Source organism: Cebus imitator, unplaced genomic scaffold (genome assembly GCF_001604975.1).
Source record: "Cebus imitator isolate Cc_AM_T3 unplaced genomic scaffold, Cebus_imitator-1.0 Scaffold713, whole genome shotgun sequence".
In the NCBI taxonomy this organism is placed as follows: Eukaryota; Metazoa; Chordata; class Mammalia; order Primates; family Cebidae; genus Cebus; species Cebus imitator.
In genome coordinates this window covers 180,311-206,882 of record NW_016108028.1, presented here as the reverse complement: position 1 = coordinate 206,882, position 26,572 = coordinate 180,311, and the positions used below count along the sequence as shown (strand labels likewise).

Below are 26,572 nucleotides of genomic sequence, written 5' to 3'. Positions count from 1 at the left end.
AAAAAAATGGGCAGGTTGTTGGACCAATATGTGGAGGTCCATCTAATATTGGAATGTGGTTAGCTTGTTTTCACCTTCTCAGTTTTTTCCCCAGGAATATTTGTTTATTGAATTGTTACTGCTTTCTGTATTAGCAGAGCCTAGATTTTGAATTTTTAGAGACTTAAATGTTAAACTCAAAATAATCTTAAGTGAAAGACTGATTCTACAGTATTAAATTAGAAATATGCAAGACTAAAAAAGTTCTAGCTGTCTTAGAAAATCCAGGTAAAACAAGTAAATATATTATTTGTGAATTTCTACCCCAGCCAAGAAAAGAGAAAACTGTTCCTTCTTTAGGCTCCATGAAACAGAATGAAATTATTCAGGAAGTAAAATATCTCCTTAGTTTGCTAACTAAAGTGAGGTTTAAGAAAAATTAAGTTGACCTGCATCTACTGGGTAGAAAAATTATATTTAAGACAAAACTCAAACTATTAGATGATTTTTTAAAAAGATCAGAGCACAACCCCTCTGACAATAATGCAATCTTTGAAATATTACACATTCAAGAGTTCAAATTCAGATAACTTACATAGATTCTGAAAGTCACCCAGTGAAAAACCATTAGACCTAGCATTTGAAAACTTTGTAGAAACTGCTGGATGTCTTTGTTCATTGAGACAGGGTCTTGCTCTTTCACCCAGGCTGGGGTGCAGGAGTGTGATCATAGCTCACTGCAGCCTTGACCTCCTGGGCTCAAGCAGTTCTCCCATCTCAGCCTCCTGAGTAGCTGGGGACTACAGGCATGAGCCACCACGCCCAGCTAATGTAAAAAAATTTTTGTAGAGACCCTGGGTGGTGCTCCAAAATTAAATAGAGCAAGGGAAAGATCCTAATCATTCAGATCATCTGTTCAAAAACCATGAAAAAATTGACAAGACTCTTCAACTGAAAGAACAGCAATTCCCTCTTTAACTAAAAGTCCCTTTCCTATTCACTAATTCAGCTGGTCATCACAACATCTCTTTTAGGTCTAGCAAAGCAAATATTTTTATCACCATATTCCTCAGCTTCCAGATAAGCAAACTGAGGCTAAGGGAAGAATCTTACCCCATGTCACAGTAGTACTTCCACTTAGTCAACTACTTCAAAAATTCTAAATTACCTCGTACTTTTCTGTACCGGCTTCTAATTCCATTCTTCCTATGCTCCTTCCTTTCTTTTTCCCTCTCATTTCTTCTTTCTTCCCTTTCCTTCTACAATAATCGGGATATATCTGTAGCGCTAGGAATTATTCTGTGTTGCTAGCATTCGAATGAAAAATATTTATACCCATAGTGGCAGGAAGGCTGAGAACTATTCATAGAAATGCTGGTATTAAGTGGAATTAATACCAGCCCTTCAATTCTGCCTTATTTCTTTACTATTTCTATTGAAAATGAAAACGTGACATACATACAAAACATAAAACATCACATTATGTATTAGTGCTGAGCATTTTTTATCAAACAAAAATACACATGAATTTGCATATGTATTCTGCAGGCTATTTACAAAATACCTTATGCAAAACCAAACACCTGGACTGCCCAGAGGAAAGGTTCTGGAGTAAGCCTGATCACAGAAAGCAGGTATTAGTGAGGTCAGGCAGAGAAAAGACAGGCGGGACATGGGGGATAAATGGTTGGCTGGGTGGGTGACCTGCAGCACAAAAGCAGTTTTGCTGATTTGCAGATTCAAGCAGCAGTGATTTTCAACTTATTTTTTTTAAAGCATGAAGTGCTTTGTTTAGATAAATTTCACCCCACAGCATAAAACAGCACTAAAGAAGCAGAGTTCTCTGGCTGAAGCAGGATGGGGAACCCTAGAGCTTTCCCTTCAGGCCTCTCAAGCATAGCACAGACTTGAGGTTTTTGTACTTAACCATCCTTTAAAATAAGCAGGCAAACACAATTTCTTAAGATGAAAGTATGGGCCCCACAGCAACTATTTCACCAAGATCCCTCAACTCAAGCTCACTTCAGCAACCTGATCACCTATCTTCAGAGCTGAGTGTACCCTACATAGGACAGGGGTGTGAAAATAGGTTTGGCTTCCTAGGGAAATAGCGGGGGTTGTTAGATTTTTGTAGGCTCTATCAAGTTTATCCAGTTCTAAAACAACAGTTCTGTTTAGAGAAGGTTATTCTCAACCTATATCCCTCAGTACTGCACTGGGAGATTGATCATACTTTATATTCCTTTAACAACCCACTATTTTCAAAGCAAACTACTTTTGCACCCATTATCTTGTTAGATCCCCACTCCACAACACAAGCTAGACAGGTATTTTGACCCCATTTTACAGATGAGGAAGCTGAGGCTCAGAAAGATGAAGATAATGCTACAAGGTCACCTGACTAATACATAGCTCTGATTCCCATCCAGAGCTTTAAGCAGACATGCTGTGTACATAGATCTTGCATCCTAGGGAGGTAGTAGTAAAGGCCACAGATTTGGTGTTACCAGCATAGTGTCCCTGAGGAATATCAGTGCCCTCATTATACAGCGTGTGTAATAATTACCTGCATCACAACTTCGTAGTATTTTGAAGAACAAATGAGGTGATTTATAAGAATACTCTGTGATGTGCTATCTAAGGGTTACTCTCTTTCTTCCCCACCCCGACATTTTGGCAAGTTCTCTATCCTTCTATTAACTTGGACCTCACTTTTACAAACCAAATAAAATTTGTTTCACATTCTCTGTTTGTATTGTGCAAGCCTCTTACTATTGTCAGCTGCTGGCCAGCATCCACGGCAGCAGCTAGCCACCCTTTTGCACCAAACCAAAGATCTTTATCTCTACACAACAGAGAGTTGAGCATGCACCACCAAAGGTTTGTAAGGCTGCTTTACCCCAAGTCCCAAGCAGTGCCCATAAGGACTGTGGGTCAGGCTGATGTCTTAGCGAGGCCTCAGTGGGTGGCAGGCGGGAAGCTGGGCCTTTGCAGAGTCATCACAGGCCGGGTCTTGTCTTTTCCTTGGCAGAATCATAACTTGAATTTGGCAAGTTCACTAGAAGGTGATCTGTGCTCTGCAGCTAAGTTCAGAGGGGATGACTTTGTAATGTCAAATGGCAATTGAATTATTTTTTATTGAAGTTCAAAATTGGTTTTGGCCTTGTCATAGTTGGGGGCCTCACTAAGAAGAGCACGTTGCAGATAATAACATTTCTTTGATAAAAATGAAATCAAAGTACAAGAAAGTTGAAATAATTTAGGGAATATATATGTTTTATAAAATGAAAATAACCTTGTTCGTTTTTCAAAGTATAAACATGTTGTTACAAAAAGCAATTCAGACAACACAGTAACAGCAGTATACACAGAAGAGAAAAGCATCCAACCAGAGAAAGCTCTTGCTAATGTTTTTGAGTGTTTTCCTCCACTTTTTATATATATATATATTCAAATGGAATTACAGCATACATGCTGTTTTGTAAACTTTTAAACTTAATATGTTCTTGAACATCTTTCTATGATGTTAAATATATGTCATCCTGGTAACTAGTTGTATAATAAATGATATTTTTCATAAGCTGTGAGGTAGTCTTACTTTTGGAAGTCATCTCTTCTAAAAGCACCATCAACTTATCCTCCACCCAGTCTCTCAGAGGTCCTCGATGCTGGCTGGTCCTGAGAAGCACACTGGCCTGTGATTTCTAACCGACACAAACAGCCAGCCAGAAATGTGATGAGCAAGCTGCAACTTTTCAGGCAACTTACTCACCCAGGGCCTCAGGTTCTCTGCATGTTAAATAACAAGTTTGGATAGAGATTTTCTAAGATCCTCTCACCTCTAAAATGACTTGTTAGCTCCAAGTTCATTTATCTCTGTGTTTACCTTGGCATTGCACGAAAGAGGGTCCCATGGGGATCCCCAGCTATGCACCTGGATAATGTACTAGAAGGCCCTGAAGGACTTCTGCTGGTAGCAGATGGCTGAAGCTGTCAGGGCTCTGGGGAGGCACAACGGTGGGGGGAGGGTTATGTCAGGAAAATAGCTCTCCCAATTGCCTTCCAATATGGCAGTGAGGGATGTTTACAAGGGCCCATTCATTCATAGCCTATCAGTAAATACAGGCTCTGGGGCCATTAGCTCTTCCTGAACACAAGTGCCTAAACCTCAGGATAATCATAGTATTCATATTCTATTTTAAAAGTCCTTTTGCTTATATTATCTCACCTAATTCTCAGCCCCCTTTTAGAAGAAGAAATAGAGAAGCAGAGAGTATGATGATTTGCCTAAGATCAGAAGATGATTATCTGCAGAATGAAGACAACTCTGGCCTCCACCAGTGGGTCCCTTCTCCACCTCCACAGTCTCCACATTGGACGGACAGAGACACATTTGTGCAAAACACTCATACAGAACACACTCCTCCACCCTGACCTCACCACCAGGCAATCCTAAGACAGCATTGCCCTTCTCTGGACCCAGCCACTCAGTCAACACATACTTACTAACATTATGCTAGGCACTGGCAATAAAATGATAAACACCAGAAGATACACTTCCTGACTCTCACAGAGAAGACCCAGGATCATCCAGAGTCTAGGATGAGGCAGGGAGGGGGTGGGGGTAAGGATGATAAGAGCAGCATTGGTGAAGTACAGGATGAAATGAGAACACACACCAAGGACACCTAACGGTTTCTCTGGAGGACCAGGAAAGGCATCCTGAAGGATGAGACATCTGAGCTGAGGTCCAAAAGATGGGTTGGAGTTGGCAAGGCCAAAGGTGAGGCTAAAAAGAGAGTTGGGGAGAGTGTTCCACACAGAGGAAGAAGGATGTACAAAAACTTGGAGGCAAGAGCAGCACGGCACTTTTGAGGAACCGTGAGAAATACAGTGTGACCAGGGATAATGCTCTGGTTGGGAGATGTGTCCATTGAGGCTGCAGGGGAAGCAGGTGTCTGCGTGTCAAGGTGGTAAACCTTGTTGGTGTTGATGGAGTTGGTGTTTGCCTTGCACCCATTGGAAAGCCATTGATGGATTTAGTGAGTGCCACTGCTGACAAGCTCTTGTCAAGACAGTCTCCTTTTGCCCACTATAAGAACCTATGAGTATAAATGTTTTTCTGATCTTACCTTAAGATATACTCTGGGTACTGTATCTGGAAATATGTAGATACTCAACTTCAGGATACATTTTCAGTTTAGGCTGCCACCTCTGTTTCACCTGCTTTTGCCACTCTTCCTGGGTCTCTGTGATCTGTGGCAGGTTGGCCTGGATAACCGCTGTTGACCAAGATGCATGGATATGCCAGTTTGTGGGCCAGACAGCTTTTAAATCTTCCCTGCTCTCAGCCTCAGCTTTACCCCAGGGCCTAAACTCCAGCTGTCCAGCTGACAGAATATCAATTGACCAGACAAAATCCCTCACGAATACTGGAAAACAAGTTTAAACTAAAATTAGAAGTATGTGGGCTAGCAAATTCTACCCTCATTCCTTCAGCAAAGAGGAGCCATTATTGACACTTAACAAATTATAGATAATAGAAATTATCAATGAAAATGATACATGGCTCATATATTCAATAGATAAGTCATCAATATTTAGATAATAAGAGAAGTCTTACAGGAACTTGTAAAAAGAGAAAGTGCCATACACAGAGAAATGGTAAAATAAATTATGATTTTTAAAGTAAAAAGTATGTATATTTGATTGTATATATACAAAATATGTTTGAAAGGATTTCCAAGAAAATTAACACTATTTGCTTCTGGGGAGAGGAACAGAGAAGCTGGAGTCAGGGATGGAAGGGAAATTTTTTGCTATACTCTTTAGAGTCTTTTACATTTTAAACCACAAGAATGTCATATCTTATTTTAAAAATAATTAATACTTTAGAAACCATCCATTCAGTAGAATCCCATCCAGTGATTAAAAAGAAAGAAATAGATAGCTCTCCAAGGTCTATTCTCACTTGAAAAATGGCATATTTCAGAATATGTGTATGATATAACTTTATTTTTGAGGGAAAAGAACAAAGAATATTAATCTCCATGTGAATTTTTAGTAAACACACAGAGAAAGGTCTCTGTGCTATCCAGAGTAACTGCCACTAGCCACATGTGCCAAGGACATTTAAATTAATTAAAATTAAAATTTCAGTTCCTGGGTAGCACCAGTCACATTCAAGTGCTCAACAGACACGTGTTGCTAGTGGCTGCACACTGGGCAGCACAGATTCAGCACGTTTCCATCTTTGGGGAAAGCTCTACCATACCGCACTAGATGAATCTCCCTAGACTGATAACTGACACACAGGGCTGCAAGGCTGTGGGAAGGGACTTTATAAATCATATTGTTGGTTTTCTTTTTAAACAATTACTTTTGCTATTTTATTTTTTTATTATAATATTATTTTATAAATTTCCTAAAATTACAAGAGAAGAAGACAGCATGTACCTGTGGCAGGTGTTTACTCCTTATTAAATCACATCTTGCATTGTTTTTCATGATGCCTGACATCCCACTCCGGCGTCAAGGGAGTCATGGCAAAGTGTTGCCAGAGGAGCTGCTCCGTGAGGGGTACTGGAGATGATTTCTGTCTTGAGGGAACACAAGGCTAGGAACGGCCTCAGGCTGTGGCTGACCATCAGCCCAGTCCCACTCCCTTCTGGGCTCAGCTTTTCAGGCACTCAAGACAAAAATGGTTTGAGCACCTACCAGCTGCAGAAGCAATGGCTGAATTATTTTGCCATCATGGCAAAAATTGCAATTACTTTTGCCCCAACCCAGTATTCTCTGCTCTTGGAGTTCTGGAATCTTGTAGGTACAATGTGGGCACTGGACTGAAAGGCCCACCTCCAAGGGACTCGGAGGTCTCCTGGGAGATGTGGAGGTCGGGGTGGGGAGGTGGGGGAGAGGACACTGCTCTGAGGTGAGAACAGCCATCTTAGCGGAACGGGAGCATAGAGGGCGGAGCTTGAAGCTACCTTGGAGTAGAGTTGGCAAGGATGGAAGATCTGTTATCTGCTCTGCCATTTCTCAAACTGGAGGAATGACAAAGATGAAGAGAAGGCTGGAAGAAAAAGAGATGGGATGGAATAGAAGCGTGACCAGGAAGCAGGTGAGAAGGAACATTACAAAGTTTTTCACCTCAAATAAAACTTGGATTTGAAACAGTAAACATTCTTCTGGTTATCATCCCTGGGACAGAGTGAGATGAAATTTCCTAAAATTATAAATAAATGGGTCAACTATGAAACTCTGGTTTACAGTTGCCCCAGGTACCTCATTTTCTCTCCTCTTGAAATAAGTTTATTCCCTGACAGAGGGCCAGTTTTTTCTCAACAGCCACAACAAAAATAACAAAAAGGACAAGCTGGTTTTAAATGTGGCTCTTATGAGATTCCCCTTCATTTATCAGTCTGGAATTTAAGCGGACACATTTTCTTCACCACTGTCTTTTTCCTGGAAGATTTAGAATGGTCACTCAACTAGCCATTTGTTCCTGTAAACATAGTTCAGGCAGATAGGTCCTGTCACCTTTGTTCCCTTTTGAGAATGTTGATCCTGGCATACCATTTTTACTGCTCTACCTTGATTTATGTTGTTACCTCTGTCTGGAATATTTTCCCTTCAGGCAGAAACTACTCAGATTCCACTCATCTTTTAAAATCCCACTCCTCTGAGTCAGAATTGATGTCATTTACTTCCTACTGTGGTGTGTGTGATAATGAGTTGAGGATATGTCCATCTCCCGCATGGGACTGTGACCCTCTCTCCCATATCCCCTCCCCAGGACAGATAATACCTGTTCCTCCCAGTGTCCCAGCGGACCCAATGCCTGGTAAGTGCTTAGCAGATGGTGGCATCTGATATCCATCTCTTCCTCCACTCCCATAATCACCACTCTATTCTTTTCACTTAAAGGAATGCTATCTACTAAGCCAACCATGTGCAATGGGAAAACAAATTGTGGTTTGCTGAGTAATGTCCCAGCAAAGAGGTCCACATCCTTATTCCTAGAATCTGTGATTGTTGCCTTTTATGGCAAAAGGGATTCTGCAGATGTTATCAAATTAAAGATCTTGAGATGGGAAGATTATTTTGGATTGTCTGAGTGGTCCTAATGTAATCACAGGGCCTTCATAAGAGAGAGGCAGGCGATCAGACAGAGGAAGACAACTCGAAGATGGAGGCAGAAGAGCAAAGGTGACATGAGTCAAGGAATAAGGAAGGCCTCTAGAAGGTGGAAACGGCAGGACTCTCCCTTAGAGCCTCTAGAAACGAACCAGCCCTGCAGACACCTAATACACAGATGAACAGAGGTTGGGTGGCCAGTCTCCAAGGAGCTCATTTTCTTTTTACTCAAGGGAGGAGGCAACTTAGACAACTACGACAGCAGTTGTAGGTGGGAGGTAACAGAGGTCTACTGTAGGACAGAAACACCGGGAAGGGAGACAACTGGTCAACTGGGGATCTACTGCCATTGAAATGGACAGGAGTGATGGGGAGCTGGAGGCCGACAGAGGAGCATATAGGCTATCACTTCTGTGCTCTTCATTGACCACTTTCTACCTCATTGGAGGTTAGCACCCCACCAGCCCACCCACTTCATCTGCAGGTCTATCCTTCAAAGTTGTCTCTTCCCCTTTAAAAAAGCCTACTTATTCAGTTAATTCCAATTTAGGGTTGGGAAAAAGGAAGTTGATTAGACGAATTCCCGCTGAGATTGAAAAAACTGTTGATGGTGCCTTTAATTTTCCCAGGCATGTGAGTATTTACAACAGCATTCCCTAACTCAAAGTGCTCTTGCTAAAAGGTGGCTGTCTAAACCAGTGGTCCCCAACCTTTTTGGCACCAGGGACTGGTTTCATGGAAGACAACTTTTCCATGGTGGTGGTAGGGCAGGGGGGATGGTTTTGGGATCAAACATTTCCACCTCAGATCATCAGGCATTCGTTAGATTCTTATAAGGAGCCTGCAACTGAAATCCCTTGTGCGCAGTTCACAATACAGTTTGCGCTCCTTTGAGAAATGCCACTGATCTGACAGGAAGCAGAGTTCAGGCAGTGATGCTCCCTTGCCTGTCGCTCACCTCCCACTTTGCAGCCTGGTTCCTAAAGGACCAGGGACCAAACCTGTTTGCAGCCTGAGATTTGGGGGCCCACAGTCTAAGCCATATTACCAAGATAAGAACTCCCTAGAGGGTGAACCACTTGGTTAAGAATGTGTCCTGGATTCTGGATCTCCTTTCTTGCACACCACTGGGTGACCACAGAATGTTCTTGTGTCATCTCTGGCTGCTCTCCTGGAAGCTCTTGCAGGCCAAGTCCCTAACCGGTTTTCTCTTTTGACCCCTGAAAGACTGAGCCTGGGCTCCCTGTGTGGCCGAGGCATGCAATTACCCGATGTGATCTATTGTTCTCTAGCTGCTTCTTCGGTGAATGCTGGTCAGCTTGACGGGAGGATAGTTCAGAAAGGAACCACGTAGTGTAATGGACTGAGAGAGGACTTCGATTGAAGCCTAGCATTGCCAAGTAACAGCTATGTGGTTTTGGGCACAACACCTCACTTCTCTGAGATTCTGTTTTATTTTGTTTTCTTTTTTGAGAACTGAGATTTAAAAAAACAGTTGATAGTGCCTTTAATCTTCCGAGGCATGTGAGCATTTACAACAGCATTACCTAACTCAAAGTGCTCTTGCTAAATGATGGTTGTCTAAGACAGTGGTTCCCAACCTTTTTGGCACCAAGGACTGGTTTCGTGGAAGACAACTTTTCCATGCTGGTGGTGGGGTGGGGGTGGGGGGGGATAGTTTTTCTTTGAGACAGAGTCTCACTCTGTCACCCAGGCTGGAGTGCAGTGGCACTATCACAGCTCACTGCAGCTTCGACCTCCTGGACTCAAGCAATCCTCCCACCTCAGCCTCTCAAGTAGCTGGGACCACAGCCCTGCACCACCATGCCTGGCTAATTTTTGTATTTTTTTATGTAGTTTTTTGTAGAGACAGAGTTTTGCCATATTATCCAGGCTCATCTTGAACTCATGAGTTCAAACAATTCTCCTGCCTTAACCTCCCAAAGTGCTGGGAATACTGGTATGAGCCAGTGCACCCAACATCTATTTTCTTCTCTGAAAAATAGAGACATTAACAATCCCTGCCTCCTAGGGCTGTTTGCAGAGACACATGAGTTAACATTTGTACAGGGCCTGGCAAGAGGCAAGTTCTCGATTGATGGAAGCTGTGATTCTAGCACTTCTGTGGCTCCCTCAGCAGTCAACAGGGCTGAACACATATTACTGCCAGACCAGCAGAACTTTACACTTGCAGTCTACAACTAGAGACTCATTTAGTAGAATGACATATTCTTCACAAACCATGACATACAGGGCTTTCTGTTTGTTTATTTTGTTTCAAGGAGTTGGAAATGGAATTTAGGGAGCATTACTAACAGTGTACTAAACTGGATTAAAATAATATAAGTGGCTGGGCACAATGGCCAAGGTAGGTAGGTGGAATTCTTGGGTCCAGGAGTTTGAGACCAGCCTCGGCAACATGGTGAAATCTCGTCTTTACAAAAAAATACAAAAATTAGCTGGGTATCGGGGTGTGTGCCTGTAATCCCAGCTTCCTGGGGGGATGAGGCAGGAAGATCACTTGAGTCCAGGAAATCAAGACTGCAGTGAGCCAAGACTGCACCACTGCAGTCCAGCCTGGGTGACAAAGTAAGACCCTGCCTAAAATTTAAAAAAAAAAAAAGTCATGTAATGATTTTTTAAATCATATAATGACCACATTTAGGAACTAGGGAAGATTTCAAAGGTCATTAAGTATGGACAATTTGTCCAATTTGCCCAGTACAAGCTTCCATGTTAAAATGCAGCTCCAGAATAAAGACAATGCTCCGTGTGTGACTCCGGTCCCGAAGAGTACAGGATGGATCCTTTGATCTGTATGCTCTGCTGCTGTTCCTACACGCTAAGACTGAGGAGCGTTTTTTTTGTTTGTTTGTTTTTACATACTGCTTACCTTTCTGGAGAGCAGTAGGCAGTATAATGCCCTTTAAAGATGTTCATGCCATAATCCCTGGGACCTGTGAATATGTTACCTTCTATACAAAGGGACTTTATGGATGTGATTAGGTTAAGAACCTTGAGATGGGGATAGTATCCTGGATTATACAAGTAGGCTTCATCTGATCACATGAGTCCTTGAAAGTAGAGAAGCTTTCCCAGCTGTGGGAAGAGAGAGACATGACTGGACAAATGGTGGAAGAGATGTGATATGGCTAGCTTTGAAGATGGAAGGAGGAAGGTGCCAGGAGCCAAGGAATGTGGGTGGTTTCTGGAAGCTGGAAAAGGCAAGGAAATTGATTCTTCCCTAGAGCCTCCAGAAATACACCTTGCACATTGACTTTAGTGACAGCTGTGTTGGACTTCTAACTTACAAAAGCTGTAGGAAAATAGATTTGTATTGTTTTAAGCCATGAAGTTTGTGGTAATTTGTTTTGGGAGCAATAGGAAACTAAGACAAGGAACAACAAACACAGCAACCCAGAGAGGCCAGCATGGTCATGTCTGCAAAGGAAGCAGCTTTTACTTGTGTGTAATAAACATTTTCAGCAATTTCATTTGTCATCTGTAGCATTTTACAATCCTTCACTCTTCTGATCACCTTCCTAAATATAATTCTGTGTACAAGCTTCCAGGTTAAAATGCAGCTCCAGAGTAAAGACAACACTCCATGTGTGACTCCAGTCCTGAAGAGTGTGGGATGGATCCCTTGCTCTGCTGCTGTTCCTATAGCCTAAGATTGAGCATTAAAAAAAATTTTTTTTTACAGTTAATTCATACTTGGATTCACTCTCAAGCCAGATTTCCCTCATTCTGTCAACTTCCAAAATGCAGTTTTGGGGCAAATAAATAGGCATATGTGAGATGTCACATGGCCCAGCAAAAACCCAGGACTTACATTGTTCCATCAACGATGGAAACAGGCTTGATTGCCAGATGTATAACACTCCTGAAATACGGATGGAAACTAGCAGGCTGGATGGCTGTCACTGTGATTATAGCCTTTTACCATAACCTTTATAAGGAAAGAGGAATTATTTTTAGATTATTTTCTTTTCCTAATTTCTAAAAACATATAAAACTTAGAAAGTTTGCCACATTCCCACCCCAGATATATTTATCAACAGATTAGAATCTTAAAACTAGCATTTTTTATGCATCGAACAAAGAGAAATAAATAATTGTGTGTATATAAGAGAATTTCTTAAAGAAAGTAGCCCCTAGGGAGAGATGGGGGCCTTGGAACATTTGTTCTCAGCTTTCTCAGCTTCCACATCTGTAGCATAACCCAGGAATCACACTTTTAGTAATGAAGTTGAAACAGGATAAGATTTCCAATCATCAGGGGAATGATAACTGTGGTTAACATGTGTGGAAGGTTTGCTAAATTCCAAACAGTACGCTAGTTCCTTTAATGCTCATATTGACTCTATGTGGTAGGTACCATTATCATCCTAATCTCCACTTTACAGATAAGGAAACTGAGGCATACACAGGTTTGGTAAGCTTGTTCATGGTCACAAACCTAGCATGTGGTAGAGCTGGAATTTGAACCATGGTAGTCTATCAGCAAATAAACCATATGCTCAACCACCCTGCTACACTGCATCTCAGAGGAAAAATTAATTGGCTTCACTATACTGTATCTATTAAGGGAGGAAAAAAACCTAAGACTTCTTTTTCTTTTTTTTCTTTTTTTTACTAAAAATAAGGATTGAAACAAAGGGTGTTTATAAAAAAGCCATTGACTCAAGACACACTATTCCTACAATAATTTTAGAATTCTTTTCTTTCTGATTTAAGAGATAAAAATGTATCTTCACTGTTGAAATGTTGGGCAATATAAAAGTATAATGAAGAAAATAAAAATCATATCATTTCACTTAGCTGCTGCTTTCCATGTGCTAAGTCAGTGTTTCTCAAAGCGAGATCAGTAGGCCAAGGATATGAGTTCACCTGGAGCTCATCTTTAAAATGCAGATTTCCCACCTCAGACCAACAAAAGTAAAATCCTTGAGGAACCAGATCTCAGAATCCTGACTTCCAGCGGCACTTTATAGCTTGTTTTAAACTATGGAACCCATTCGGTAGAATCACATGCTCTCCATGGACCCGGACACTGAACAACCTATGCAAATACCCATTTGAAAATCTTTTTTTTTGAGATGGAGTCTCGCACTGTCACCCAGGCTGAAGTGCAATGGCCAGATCTCAGCTCACTGCAACCTCTGTCTCCCAGGCTCAAGCAATTCTCCTGCCTCAACCTCCTGTGTAGCTGGGATATAGGTGCACGCCACCACACCTGCCTAATTTTTGTATTTATTTTTTTAGTAGAAATGGGATTTCACTATGTTGGCCAGGCTGATCTTGAATTCCTGACCTTAAGTGATCCACCCACCTTGCCTCCCAAAGTGCTGGGATCAAAGGCCTGAGCCACTGTGCCCAGCCCCGTTGGAAAACTTTTATTAGATGTCTGTTTTGTCTCAAGGAGTCCAAAATGTGATTTAAAGAGTATCTCTAGTTGTATACTAAATTTGACTAATATTTAATTTTAAAATTAAAATTTGAAAGTAAGAACTACATTTTTAGTCTTTCTCATGCCAAGTTTGAGAAATGCTGTCCAAGGATTAACAGGAGAGGTCCAGAATTCTTGGACTAGGAATTCAAAACTCATTCTGTACCCAGGGAACTACCCCTCCTTTCTATCTGAAACTAAATTGTCTTTAAAGGTACTAAAGAAAGGAGAACTGAGGAAACCATACCCTATTTAGAAGTCAGGTTTAGGAGGCAGGAAAGCAGGACCTTTACAGATTACTTAAGGGGATATTCTCTTGGGCTTCAGCTATAGGCTCTGTGCCCAGGTCAGCTACAGCTTTAATGCAGCCCCAGAGGGCCCCCAACCCAAGCATTGTGTTTCTGTCCTCAGCTCTGATCTTGATTCAGAGACCTACATTTGGCTTTGCTTTTCCAGAAAGCAAAATGGCTCTTCTCCATTAGCACAAGCTCATATTCTAGCTACTAGCCAAACAAAGGATTTAACAAATATAGGCCCCCAAAAGCATGTGCACTTTGAAGGCCATGATAAAGCTTAAATAGCTAAAACTCATTAAAAAGAAAGCCAACAATTGTCGCCTAAAGCATGAGTCCTTAACAGAACAGCAAGACAAAAGCCAGAAAGAGGAACAAAAATATGCATTGTAGGGGAGGGGCCGGCAGGGAGGTGTAGATTTATATGGAAGAATTGACATCATTGTTTCCCAATAATACTCAGCATGCAGGAAACAGATGGAAAAGAAGTGGTGGAAGGGGCTACTTATGGTAACAGGGCATGCTCTCTGTTTAGAATCCTGGTATTTGGAACCTAAGTGTTTTACTTGGAAAAACTGGGGATGGGAACTCAATTGCCAGAAGTTTTATTAAGTCTAACTAAATCCTACTGAACTTATCACCTTGGCAATGCATGGCAAAATGGAGCTCTGCATATCAGACCTGTTTTACTGCTAGCATAGCTGTGTCTGGTTAGGTGGAGAGCAGACAAAACCATGGAAGGAGAATTTAATGTTGGACAGACACAACTGGAGTCTTGCTTCTCCTGCTTCCTGACTGGGTGACATGAAGCAAGTTACTTAACCTCTCTGAGTTGGTCCTCATTTATAAAACATGGACAAAACAGAACTTTCCCCACATTTTAAAAAGTTTTATCTTTTTTTTTTTTTTTTTTTTTTTTGAGATAAAGTCTCACTCTGTCATCCAGACTGGAGTGCGGTGGCACGATCTCGGCTCACTGCAATCTCTGCCTCTGGGGTTCAAGCAATTCTTTTGCCTCAGCCTCCCAAGTAGCTGGGATTACAGGTGCCCACCAACACGCCCAGTTAATTTTAACAGAATCCCCCATTCTTCTGTGCTTGGGCAGGGGACAGACAAAGCCATGATAAGCCAAATCAAAGGCCACTCTTGTTATTATCAGCTGGTTTGCCCTCTCCTGAGGGTAGGTTCACTCTCCTGCAGCTGAAGGCAGGCTTCTGTCACCCCAGCCAGTCTCAGCCTCACCACTCTAAGTACCGTCAACTACCTTTCCCAGATTTTAGGCCTCTTCTTCCCCAGGGTGCAGAAAGGTGTGAGCGATTCCAAGTGGAACCTAAGTGTTTTACTTTACTAAGTGTCAGGCAAAACCCTGTGGTTTCCTGCTCCTAGAGATCAACCACCCTATCCTCTCATAGCTCTGTCATAACTCAGTCAGATGATATTGGTTTTACAGTTTTATTGATTTTTCCCCTGGTGAAACCCCCCCACTCTGTCTGATGGTTCTTTCTCTCTCAGCTGCCTCACATGTGCATGTCCCCTTGCGTGCTCATCTTCTACAGCCCTCATTCCATTCTTCTTTGTACTTCTTTTAGTTGTTTTCCCTCTTTGAATACTTTAGGTCAAAAGCAACTTGAGAGCATCACTGTAAACTCAACAGTGTCCGGCACCTTAGAATTCTATTACATACTTGTTGCCTTGAATTGAAAGTCCCACTCCAGATAGGTTCTTACTAAAAACATGAAAAGAGGCCAGGTGCAGTGGCTCATGCCTGCAATCCCAGCACTTTGGGAGGCTGAGACAGGCAAATCACGAGGTCAGGAGTTCGAGACCAGCCTGGTTAGCATAGTGAAACCCCGTCTCTACTAAAAATACAAAAAATTAGCTGGCCACAGTGGCGGGTACCTGCAATCCCAGCTACCTGGGAGGCTGAGGCAAGAGAGCTGCTTGAACCCGGGAGGTGGAGGTTGCAGTGCAAGATCAAGCCATTTTACTCCAGTGTGAACTACAGTGTGAGACTCCATCTCAAAAAACAAAAAACAAACAAACACATGAAAAGAGCTGGGGAAAGAAATATGCATAATCACGCAAATTAGCTCAATTGCCTTCACATAGCTATAGATTTATTTATGGTTTGTCAGAATCCCAGCTTCCATGTCAAGCTGTTTTCTAGTGTTCATAACAGTGAGAGCTGGTATATGTTTGCTTTTGGGGGAGGAAACACCCCCTTCCAGTGGTGGTGGGAAGGGGGCCTGCAAGGCATTCTAGGCCAGCATCAGGCCATGGGCGTGGTACCAGGGCCTGGTATGCATCAACCAAGCTTAAACAAGAACAAAGAGTGCCTGAGACTCGATCCCAGAAACTCAGTTGGTTCTGGGGCCTCGCCAAGAATGTGGTTCATACCAAGGAATGACTGGTGAGGCACTAGGAAAAGGCAGTGTTTCTGGGGAGTTCTGTGCAAAGCCTGAGTCAGTTTCTATTTGGCAGTAGCTGTGAACCCCTGAGGACCATTAAGCAATTAGGTTCCTGATAATCCAGCACATCAGTGGTGTCCCTTGTCCTGAGCTTCCTACAAGGGCATGAACACTGGTTTTCTGAAGGAGGAAGTAGATTCAATGAGTCAACTGCTGCGAGTCCCACATGGGGCTCACCCGAGAGAGCCACCATGAGCTACCATATCTGCCTTCAGGGGAACTCACGATCGATTTGCATACACAAATTGTTAGAGAACAAAACACAGGTAGAATGCATAATAAATTGGGTACCCTGACTCTAAGGCAGTCAGTATTCCAAGAAGCGAAGAAGATGTGGCTGCAGTGGGCAAGGGACCTGGGAGGAAAAGATGGGGTCTGGCTGGGCTTCAAAGCTGGTAGGTTTAGATATTTGTGTGTGTGAAATGCACCTTGCAGAGGGTAAAGTGCTTTCAAATGGCCATTGTTATTATGACTCATCATGGTTTAGGCTGGGGGAAAAACAAAGCAAAGGGAAAAAAATCATCTTTCATAGGTTGGGGCAAAACTGTTAATGCCAAATTATGAAATATGCTATCCTAGGAGATGTGATTCATGCCTGAGACCATGGTCTCAGGAGTCAACAGATCTTTATTTCAGTTCTGCCTTTCCCATCTCTATCATCTTGGCATCACTTGGTTAAATCACTCAGTTTCCTCTTTTGTAAAATAGGGATTAAAATGCCTAATTCTTAAAGATATTGAAATATTACTTTGCATGAGTAAAGTGACTGGCAGAGAGTAAGCAATCAACACAGATAAATAGTTCTTACTACCAATGAAAATAACAACGAGGCCTGATTTGGGACTCAGCCTTCATGTCTAAGTCCTTTCTCTTCCTCTAAGAGACCTCCTCTTCCTCCTCTTCCTTTCAGCCATCTAGCAGGCTGATGTTTTCATCTTTCTCTATCAAAATCTGCTCTTAGAAAAACAATCTAGTACCAATACTTATTCTCCTCTGAATTACAGTCAGCCTGTTTGTTTTCAGGGGTTTTAAATTTAAAGCCTTAGTTGAAATTGTATACTGAGGCAAAAACTAGAGGGACAAGGAATGCTATCCAGACTCCTGAAGTTCTAGCAGGCTGTGGCACTCACTCAATCAGTACTTGAAGCCAGCCCCTTGGGGGAGAAATACCAAGATCAGTTCAACTCAAGAGTAGCATTTGTGCTGGGGCATAGGGGAAAACAGCTCAGGAAATTGGGTGGGACATGTACCCATAGGCAAAAAAGAAAAAATAACTTGAAACTTGGGGATTGGTGGGAAAATGTCACATTGGCTTCAATCCACAGCAAGCACTGAATGCGAAGAACGCTAACTCTGTGTTCCTGGGTCTCAAGACTGGTCTCAAGGAAGCACTAGAAGGAAGTGGAGTCCTGAGACCCAGAGGCCAGGGTGGGAAAGGCGGCTTGGTGTGAGTGTGGTCTGTTCTGGAGGAAATGAGCAATGGGTAGCTCCAACTAGAAGAGTCTATCACTACTTTGTTCCAGAATCTTTAGCTAGACTTAGCTAATGGCAAGGGAGGTGGCAGGGCAGTGATGGTTCTTATGCCCAGAGTCCTAGAACTTAGAGCCCCATCCCCTTTCCCCAGGCACTGCTGCAGAGCCTCACTCACAGCCACAAAAGCCCAGGAAATTCTCTGCAGTAAGGTGATTCCTGGTAACAAACACTCCCCAGCAAGTGCTTCAGAACTGTTTTGATCAATCAACTTCTGGAATTTGGAGTGTGTTTCCCCTCACACCTGCTCCTACCCTACAGAAAAGGTTTCCAGGCTAGCCCACAGATGCCTAATGGGTTAAGTGGGGGAGAAGGATAAAACGAATGCATCAAAAACTACAGCTCTAATGGCACTGGAAAGTTTGTCCACCACTCACAGAATCAGCTATGGGAAAATGTGTTCCTAGTTTCAACATGTTTCCCTCTGTCCCAGCACCAAGAGCAGGCCTTCAGCTCTCCCTCACACCATGGATGGTTCTTAGCTCCAGGGTAGGGCTGGGGCAACAGGGAGTGGGCTTCCTTAGCAGCCCCAATGCCTAGGCCTCCTGAAGCTGGAAGGCATCTGGGTGGCAGCCAGTGGGGGTGGACAGGGGAGGAGGAAGGGTGAGGCTGTCCCTGTGGCCCAGGGGCTCTTGGCAGAGGTCTAAAGAGTGGGCAGAAGGGAGGCATGTGGAAGTGGCTGTTTCTGTTCTGTGTGTGGGTTGTCATCTCCAGACTACACAGAGTAAGTTACAGCTCGGCCTCAAGTTAGCCAGTCAGTTTGCTCCATGTTTAAAGCCGAATTCTCCTTTTTCTGTTCTTCCTGTTTCACTCTGGGAGCCCAAATGCGGGGATGTCCCTCTATACTCAAGCCCACAAAGTTTCTGTTCTCACTCCACAAGCTCCTCATCCAGGACCTGACTTCTGCTTCAGTTCTTCTGGACTCAGCAGTGGCTGTGTCTTTCTTTCTTTTTTTGTCACCCAGGTTGGAGTACAATGGTGCGATCTTGGCTCATTGCAACCTCCACCTCCTGGGTTCAAGCGATTTCTCCTGCCTCAGCCTTCCAACTAGCTGGGATTACAGGTGCCCTACACCACACTTGGCTAGCTTTTTTGTATTTTTAGCAGAGACAGGGTTTCTTCATGTTGGTCAGGCTGTCTCAATCTCCTGACCTCAAGTGATCCTCCCACCTCAGCCTCCCAAAGTGCTGGGATTACAGGCATGAGCCACTGCATCCGGCTGTGGCTGTCTTTCTTGGGTCTCTTGAGGGCCCGTTAGTTTTAGGTTGACCTGAGTGTATACGGATAATCCACCCCACAGTGACTCTGAGAAATCCCTGCATAAATTGGCTTCTCCACTCAGTAGGGCAAGCAACCTGCTTCCTGTTTATTTCGGTGATGGATTAGCCCCATCTAATCATATCATTTACTCATTTAATTGGAGCCACATCCACACAGTCCTGGATGGTAGGTGGGGATGCTAGGGTAAACTCAGCGTGCCATGATAATAGCTACACTTATGGTGTACCATGTGCTTGCCCTCTGCTAAGTGCTTCACCCATATTAACTCATTTATTTTCATATCAATCCTATTATCGTCATTTCATGAGTGGGGACACTGAGAGCGAGGGTAAGTAACTGGCTCTAGGGTCACTCAGCTTGGAATAAGCAAAGTTGGAATTCTATCCCAGGCAGTAAGGTTCCAAAACTCTGAATGGGGTTATTCCCCAGTAGGGGCACATGCCTTGGGAGGATCGGAGAAGGTTTCCAGAATCTTCCAAAGCTGAGACCCAAAGGATGAAGAATTAGTCAGGGAAGTGTGATCATGATGTGCCAGGCAAGCTGCTGAGAAGGAAGCAGCTAAGCCAAAGAGAAAACCCCTGCCTTTGTTCTCCATTCAACGTTAAATCTTATTTTAAACAGAAACTGTTTACCTTCTTTGCTAAGACTTTGCTGCTGTTGATGTTTGAGTATCTTGTCTATTTAATTGGAGATCAAAGCTTTCTAATTTTCTTCTTCAGCTTTTCCTTCAGCTTTGACAGCTAACTTCAAAGCTTAATAGATCTGAAAGTTTGTTCATATCCCTTAGACTATAACTTTCTTGAGCCTGCAGCCTATCTTTTTTTCCCCACAGTACCTACCACAGTGCCTTCATAAATATTTGTTAAATAGATAAACAAAGTGAGAGAATTATTTAGCCTCAAAATGTAGAAGAGCCACATCTAAAAGTTCCCGTTGCCTTATCCTTGTTATTTGAAATACCCGGGCTTACTCTCATCATGCTTATAATCATATTTGTAATGGGCATTTATTTGTTATGAACCCTCCCTCGGTCATGCCTCAAATGAAACATATACATTATGTATAAAAGATATGTCATATATATGTTAATGTATACTTTTTCAGTGTAGTAAGAAATAGGAAAAAATGTTTAGGAATGAAAAGGCTGACAATTCTTATGAAACATTCAGAAGGTGCCTTCTGAATGGCTAAGGCTGCCTATCCAGGTGAAAACAGTCTGTAATCTGAGCACGGATTACAATGCTGCTTACATATCCACATCTTCTAGGAGAGATTCTGATTTCATTGTTCTGAGAGGGGTCTGAGCATCAGCATTTTTTTCTTAAAGCTCTCAGGTAATTCTAATGTGTTGCCATTATCAAGAGCCATGGGGCCAGAGCAAGCAATATCACCTTTTAATTTTTTAAGTACAGCTTCCATTTTATTTTTCTCCAGAGGACAGTTTTTCTTCAGCCCTTAGGGACTCAGCTCCTTACATGGGCTTTGGTGGAGGCTGTAGGGCAGCACCTGCACGTGTAAATCGAGATGGGCGTGTTTGGTCCTTACAGGCTTCATGAGATGGATTCCTGACTACCTTGCTGTGAATGGCACAACTCAGACAATAATGTAGCTTCACATAATACAGCTTGGGAATAGGCGGTGAAGACGCTCGCTTCAAAATGTCCCTGACAATGGTGGTCTCTACTACGTTTTGAATGAGAAACTTCTAAAAGGGCATGAATTGGACCCAGTTTGTGCAGTGAAGAGGCTGCATGTGGCCCAGCCCATTTTGGCACAACTCTTGCTCCTTCTTGTTTTCATCTTGGAAGCTCGATATCACTTTTTACCAGGGAGCGGGTAAAATGAACAAAGATTGCTCAGAGGAGCAAGAAAATTCTCAGTCAGTAAAGTCAAGCCAACCCAGAGAAAGATGATGATTTTCCCTATAACACTCTATTGTCTATTAGCTCCTGGCCCCAACCATCTCCAAGCTCTACTAGAAGACCCCGAACACTTGGCGTATAAAGTAGAGGCACGAAACAACCATGGGCACACTATCACCTCGCAGAGCTTCACCCACAACCTCCCAACCACAGGGAGCAACATGATGTGGTTTCCCTTATACAGCTGCAAGCAAGGGCCTTCTTATGCAGTGGTCAAGAAAAGAAAAAAGCTATACTATTTTCAGCAGCAGCAGCAGTAAGGAAGGGATGATCTCCCTCTATTCCAGACAGGAAGAGAAAGTTAGCTGGTTCCCAGGGGAGAGCTAGGGGTTGGGGGCTGCAGCCACTGTGTTGGAGGGGAAGTGAAAGAGGCTCTGGCCAAGTCTGCCGGGAGCCACTTCATGCCATTCTTGAGTGTTCTTACCAGGCTGAGCGTGTACATTCCTAGTGCTCCCTTCTTACCAGGCTAGAGAAACGTGGTCAAAGTAGGGGGAAAATTGGCCCTGCATATCAGGCCCCACTGTGTAACTAGCAAGGGGTGATCAGAGCAGGGTCTGAAACTGGCGTCTATGAAGATACCTGCAAAAACTGTATACACGGGTGTGTGTGTGTGTGTGATTCTAAGGAAGCGGTTTCTGTTTCTCATCAGCTTCCCAAAGATTAAAGTTGACAACTGGCCCTGAGCAATGTCTGCCCTAAGCTGAACACCTATTTGTAAACCACACACCCGGCCTTATCAGATTTGTCCAACTCAAAGTAGCAGGGCTGAGCCTCAGCAAATTACAGAAGCATACGACATCATTCTCTGTCTTCAGCCCTTGTCTGCCCAGAGTTCCCACTCAGGCATGTAGCTTCCCTATGTTTAGATGGCCTGAGCTTAGCTCATCGTCATCCACTTTCTCCTCCACTCCAGCTCAGGGCTTTCCTTCCCTGTCCAAGGACAGAGGCTCTCTGCCTCCCTACATCTCTGGTCTTCCCTTCTCCCCTGGTACTCCCAGATCTGAATCTATTTTTCCTGTCTCAATGCAGGTCCACTTCACCACCCTTGACCTTTGAAATTCAGTAACCATGAGGTCAGTCCAGGGAGACTTTCACCAGCCCCCTGACTCCCAGTTACCACACTGACTTGTCACCCTCAGCATTCTGGGCTGATCTTCCAAGGTGGTGGGCAGTGGGCCAGTGCCCAGCTCAGCTTTTCCTCCCAGAAGCAGAGTCCAGGCCTTGTCTATGAACCAATACATGTTTCAGAAAGTCCACAAAGAAGCAACATTACTTTAGAGAAAACTATTAGCACTGACTTTGTTTATTGATGCTACACTATAGCAAACACAGGAAAAAAAAAAAAAACTATCCAACTAGTTTTAGCTGTGGGGAAAAAATAAATTCTAATTACTCTTATTTACATAAGCAGCTTATTATGCATGTGTAATTTCTGTGTAGCACAATAACGGTGTGTGGATCATTAAGTGGGTCAGTTGCCTTTCCTTTCAAAACTGAACTCTCATCTCAAACTTGGAAGTTTGCTGATCCTGTAGCAGGGCTGTCTGCTTTCAATTTAGGGGGAAAATATCATTAGAAGAGAATGTTGGCTTAGACATAGAGGGCAGAGGAACCTAACAGGCCAGTGAAGGCCCTCTGATCCCTCATGATCAACTGTATGACCTTAGGCAGGCCAATTTACCCCTCTGGGCTTCCTTTCCTCCTCCCCAGGGTGGGGAGCACTGGATACTGGTTTGCCATTCTTTTAAGCAGTAGTCTCTTTTCTTTCTTTCTTTCTTTCTTTCTTTCTTTCTTTCTTTCTTTCTTTTCTTTTTTTGGTCAAAATGAAACATATCCAGAAGCCCAAAATATAAAGCAGGTGAAAGAACAGCTGCCTAAGGCTGCCTTTGAGGCATCTTCACAGAACCCTGGGGTTCTGGCTCATTCTATTGTCTATTAGTTTGTAAGAATGAACAGGGCTGGCAAGCGCCCCATGCAACTCTCATAGCTTTGAGGGAGGGGCCAGAATAACACCCACGTGGTGAAAGGTGGCATCCCAGGAGCATTCCTAGTGTACCTGGAGGTTAACTTGAAGGCCCCTACAATAACAGGTGAAGGAAAACATTTCATTGTAAACTTCTGACAATGGTGATTAAGAGGCATAGAGTTCTCTCACATCCAAAAAAACTCAAACCAAGTGATTTTTATCTCAAATCTACCTCTCCAGATGGTTGCTGAGGATTCAATGAATCATTCAGTTATGTATCTATTTCAAAAGAGTCAGTTTTGAAATGGTTCTCCAAGCTCTAAAATACTAAGCCATTTGTCCTAATGACACAGCAGACTGAACTCTAGAATACCACAGGAATATCACACCACTGCAAATTACTAGGTGGTGCTGAGTCTCCCAAAAAAATGGAAGTGAAACAAAAGCATTGCACTGTTTTTGAAATGCATATTTGATATGGACTAATCAAATAGTTTTTGAGATTACTTTCCTGGGGGCAGAATAATTCTGCACAGTTACACAGCCCTTATGTTTTCCTCTTTGTTATATCTATCTATGTATAAACACATGGCCCATATAGCAGGCTACTTTCCCTCTCACTGAAGCTTCTAAAGACAAGGCCTTTTTGTCATGGGTAAGTGCAAAACCAGTCAACCTTACAAAAGGAGTCATTTAATGCTCAATTTTCCAACTTTCCTATGATTAAACACTTCTAAGCTCAAACGCTGTTATTGAAATCTAGATAGTGTTTTCTTTCCCCTTTCCCCAACAAATGTTTAAATTGTCTCCAATGGATTCCCCCTCCCCACATTTTTTCCCCCAATCTGACCTTGAAAACAGAGTTTTCCTTTTCTCTACTTACCCTAAACTATTTAAAAATCAAGGCCCTCTGACCTTTTTACAACACTCTTCTTGTCTAACACACCAAATGTTAATCTGAAAGCCAAGAGGAGGGAAAAGGTCTTGGGGGGGTTGTGGAATGGGGGTGGAGGTACTATATATTTGGCATCAGGTCAGAAATTCAGAAATGTTTGTGCAACCACTCCTTCAGCCAGGATCCTTCCCCACCCCCCACCCCCCACCCCCAACTGCCTTCTAACGCAATAATAAAAAAAGATGTGAGCAGACGAAATTGGAGAGCCCGGGGGGACAGCAAAGGCGGTCATGATTCTGTATCCAGGAAAGCCCACTGATCACCATCGCACATGTCCACCTTTCCTCCCTCCCTTCCAACACACAGAGTTTAGGATTTGGACCTCTGCGGCTTCCACCCCCATCCCCAGAGGTGGCCGGGTAAACTTGAGGCAGTACCACCCATTAACGGCTCATGTGAAACAACGGAAGGATTGACACAGCTGCCTCTGCGCGTCGGGACGGCAGCCCTGTGCACCTTAAGAATAGTTTATGTTCTTAAAAAAAAAAAAAGTGCAATGAGCGCACAGGCCTGGAATACATTAACTTGTGAACCGATTCTAACACAAACCAAGACAGTCCATCTCTCCCTCAAACAAAAAGAAGGGGGGAAAGGCCAAGCAAGGCACATTACCATCCTGTCCCGAGCTTTCCAGATACTCCGTCAGGTCACAGCCAAACGCGCTGGCGGCTCCCTTTCGTTTCAGCTTCTGCTTGGCACCCTTGTTCTTCATGAGTTAGTCCCAAAGAGGCTGCCCCTCCGTCTCCGCCGCCCCTCTGCTTGGCACCGCTGTAAGACTGGCTCCCGGGCTAGATCACCGGCTGCCCCGCGGCTCTGGGGGGCCGCATCGGAGGACTGGACGGAAGGAGCCGGGCGGGGGACCCTGCGCATGGACCCCGCGGGGCGCGGGCCGGCGGAGCCTGAGATCCACCCCGCGCCGCTCCGGGGCCGCCGTGCCGAGGCCGTGCAGACTGGCAGCCGCGGGCCGGCTAGCCTGGGAGTGTCACTTCCTCACTGGGAGTCCCAGGGACTTTCACAGGCTCCCGCGGTGTCTCCGGGCGTTTCTCCTGCGCCTCGGAGGGAGGGCGCGCTCTCTCCCCGCCTTCCCGAGAGCCCTGGAGAGGACGCGGGGCGAGGAGACAGCCCGGGGTCTGCGGCGGGTCCTGCGCCCTGGGCCCGCGGTCTCGCCTTCAGACGGCTTTGGTAGAGCGAAAAACAAGCATCCTGTCCCTCCTGCCCGCCCTCACGCCTTCCTTTTTTTCCTGTCTTACAAATCCTAGGATCATCCAGCTCAGGAAACGCTGGAAGGAAGTTAGCTAGGGAGGGGGGCGGAGGGTGGAAATTTTTGGCAGCTCGGCGCTTGTGAGTGTGTGGAGCCGGAGGAAGTAGGTGGGTGGGTTGAGGAGCACGGGGTGGGGGAGAGAACGCGTTCTCCCGAGAGCCGTTCAGCGGCTCCAGAGATAACTGCGCAGCCCGGGAGGAAATCGCGCGCTCCTCGCAGGACCCGCACCGCAGCCGCCGCTTCCTGCCCCGCCGAGCCGGCCCGTTGAAGCGGCGGGAGGAGGTGCGCTGGCGTTCTGCGGGGACCGCGCTGGATGGGACTTTCGGAACGCTCTGCCCTGGTTTTATCCTCGTTGTCATCGTATCTTTGACACTTTCTATTTCGGTGCCCGCCCGTCGACGGGACGGCGGCGGAAAAACCTGACAGGCACTGTGGCTGAATTCACGCCGGCCACTCCCATCCCTCCCTCCTCCGCCGCGTCCTTGCACCCCCACCTCGGCTCACTCCCCTCCCACACTGGGGTAAAGATACCCCTGGGCAAAGAGAGGCTGCAGCTTTGTAACCGCTGCCCAGGAAGTCACATTTCTGGTGCTAAATGGAAGTGATGGGGGGAGGGTGGGCGACAAACCAGGATTTAAGGTGCCTCTGACACCTTAAATGTGAAGAAAGCAGCCTCCCAGATTGTTTCATAATTTGCTTCAAGTTGTTTCAGGAGGGCATGTTTTTCCTTCTCCAGTTAGATTAAATTCCTTGACTTCTGTGTACTCAGCACACAGTAAGCACTCAAATTCTTGTGATTTAACCATTTGAGAATTAGATGAAACTTACTGTATAAATTCAAATCCATATACAGGCTTGAAGGGTAGGGGCATTCAGGGCTCAGATTGCTGGCAAAGCTGCATCTGTAGCATTTTAGGTACTGAATCCCTTTGCAGTCACTGTCTCTCTATGTATCACCTTAACAGTTTGTGAACTTTGATGCTTGACATTTTCTCTATGTCAGAGGTCTGAACTTGATAGCCAGCCTGCCAGATCTGGCCCATAGATGTGCTTGGCTGGCAGACACCAGGCTTTAAAATGTTTTAAAATTTGTAGCCAGCATTAAAAAGACAAGAGATTTCACATAAGATCTGAATTTCTGGCTTCTCTTGATGAAATGGAAGATCTTCTTACACCACAAGTGCATTCCCATATGGCAAGGACTGCTGATGCTGAGTTGTGGCAGGCCTTGGGAGGCACCCTCTTTAGAGAGATGAGTCTTGCAGTTTTTTACGGCCCCCATGGCCTGTCTTCCCCCTTTTGCACCTGCCTGGCCTCTGGAGCCACTTG

General features: G+C 44.2%; 1 protein-coding gene across 1 annotated transcript in view; it reads right to left on the bottom strand.

Moving 5' to 3' along the window:
- Positions 1-25,555, bottom strand: part of ARHGAP31 (Rho GTPase activating protein 31) — a 114,268-nt gene extending 88,713 nt beyond the window's left edge. The window contains exon 1 of the mRNA XM_017518912.2: positions 24,595-25,555. Within this exon, the coding sequence (XP_017374401.1) occupies positions 24,595-24,694 (100 nt within the window). The 5' untranslated portion in view covers positions 24,695-25,555. The remainder of the gene's footprint in view (positions 1-24,594) is intronic.
- Positions 25,556-26,572: the final 1,017 nt, after the last annotated feature.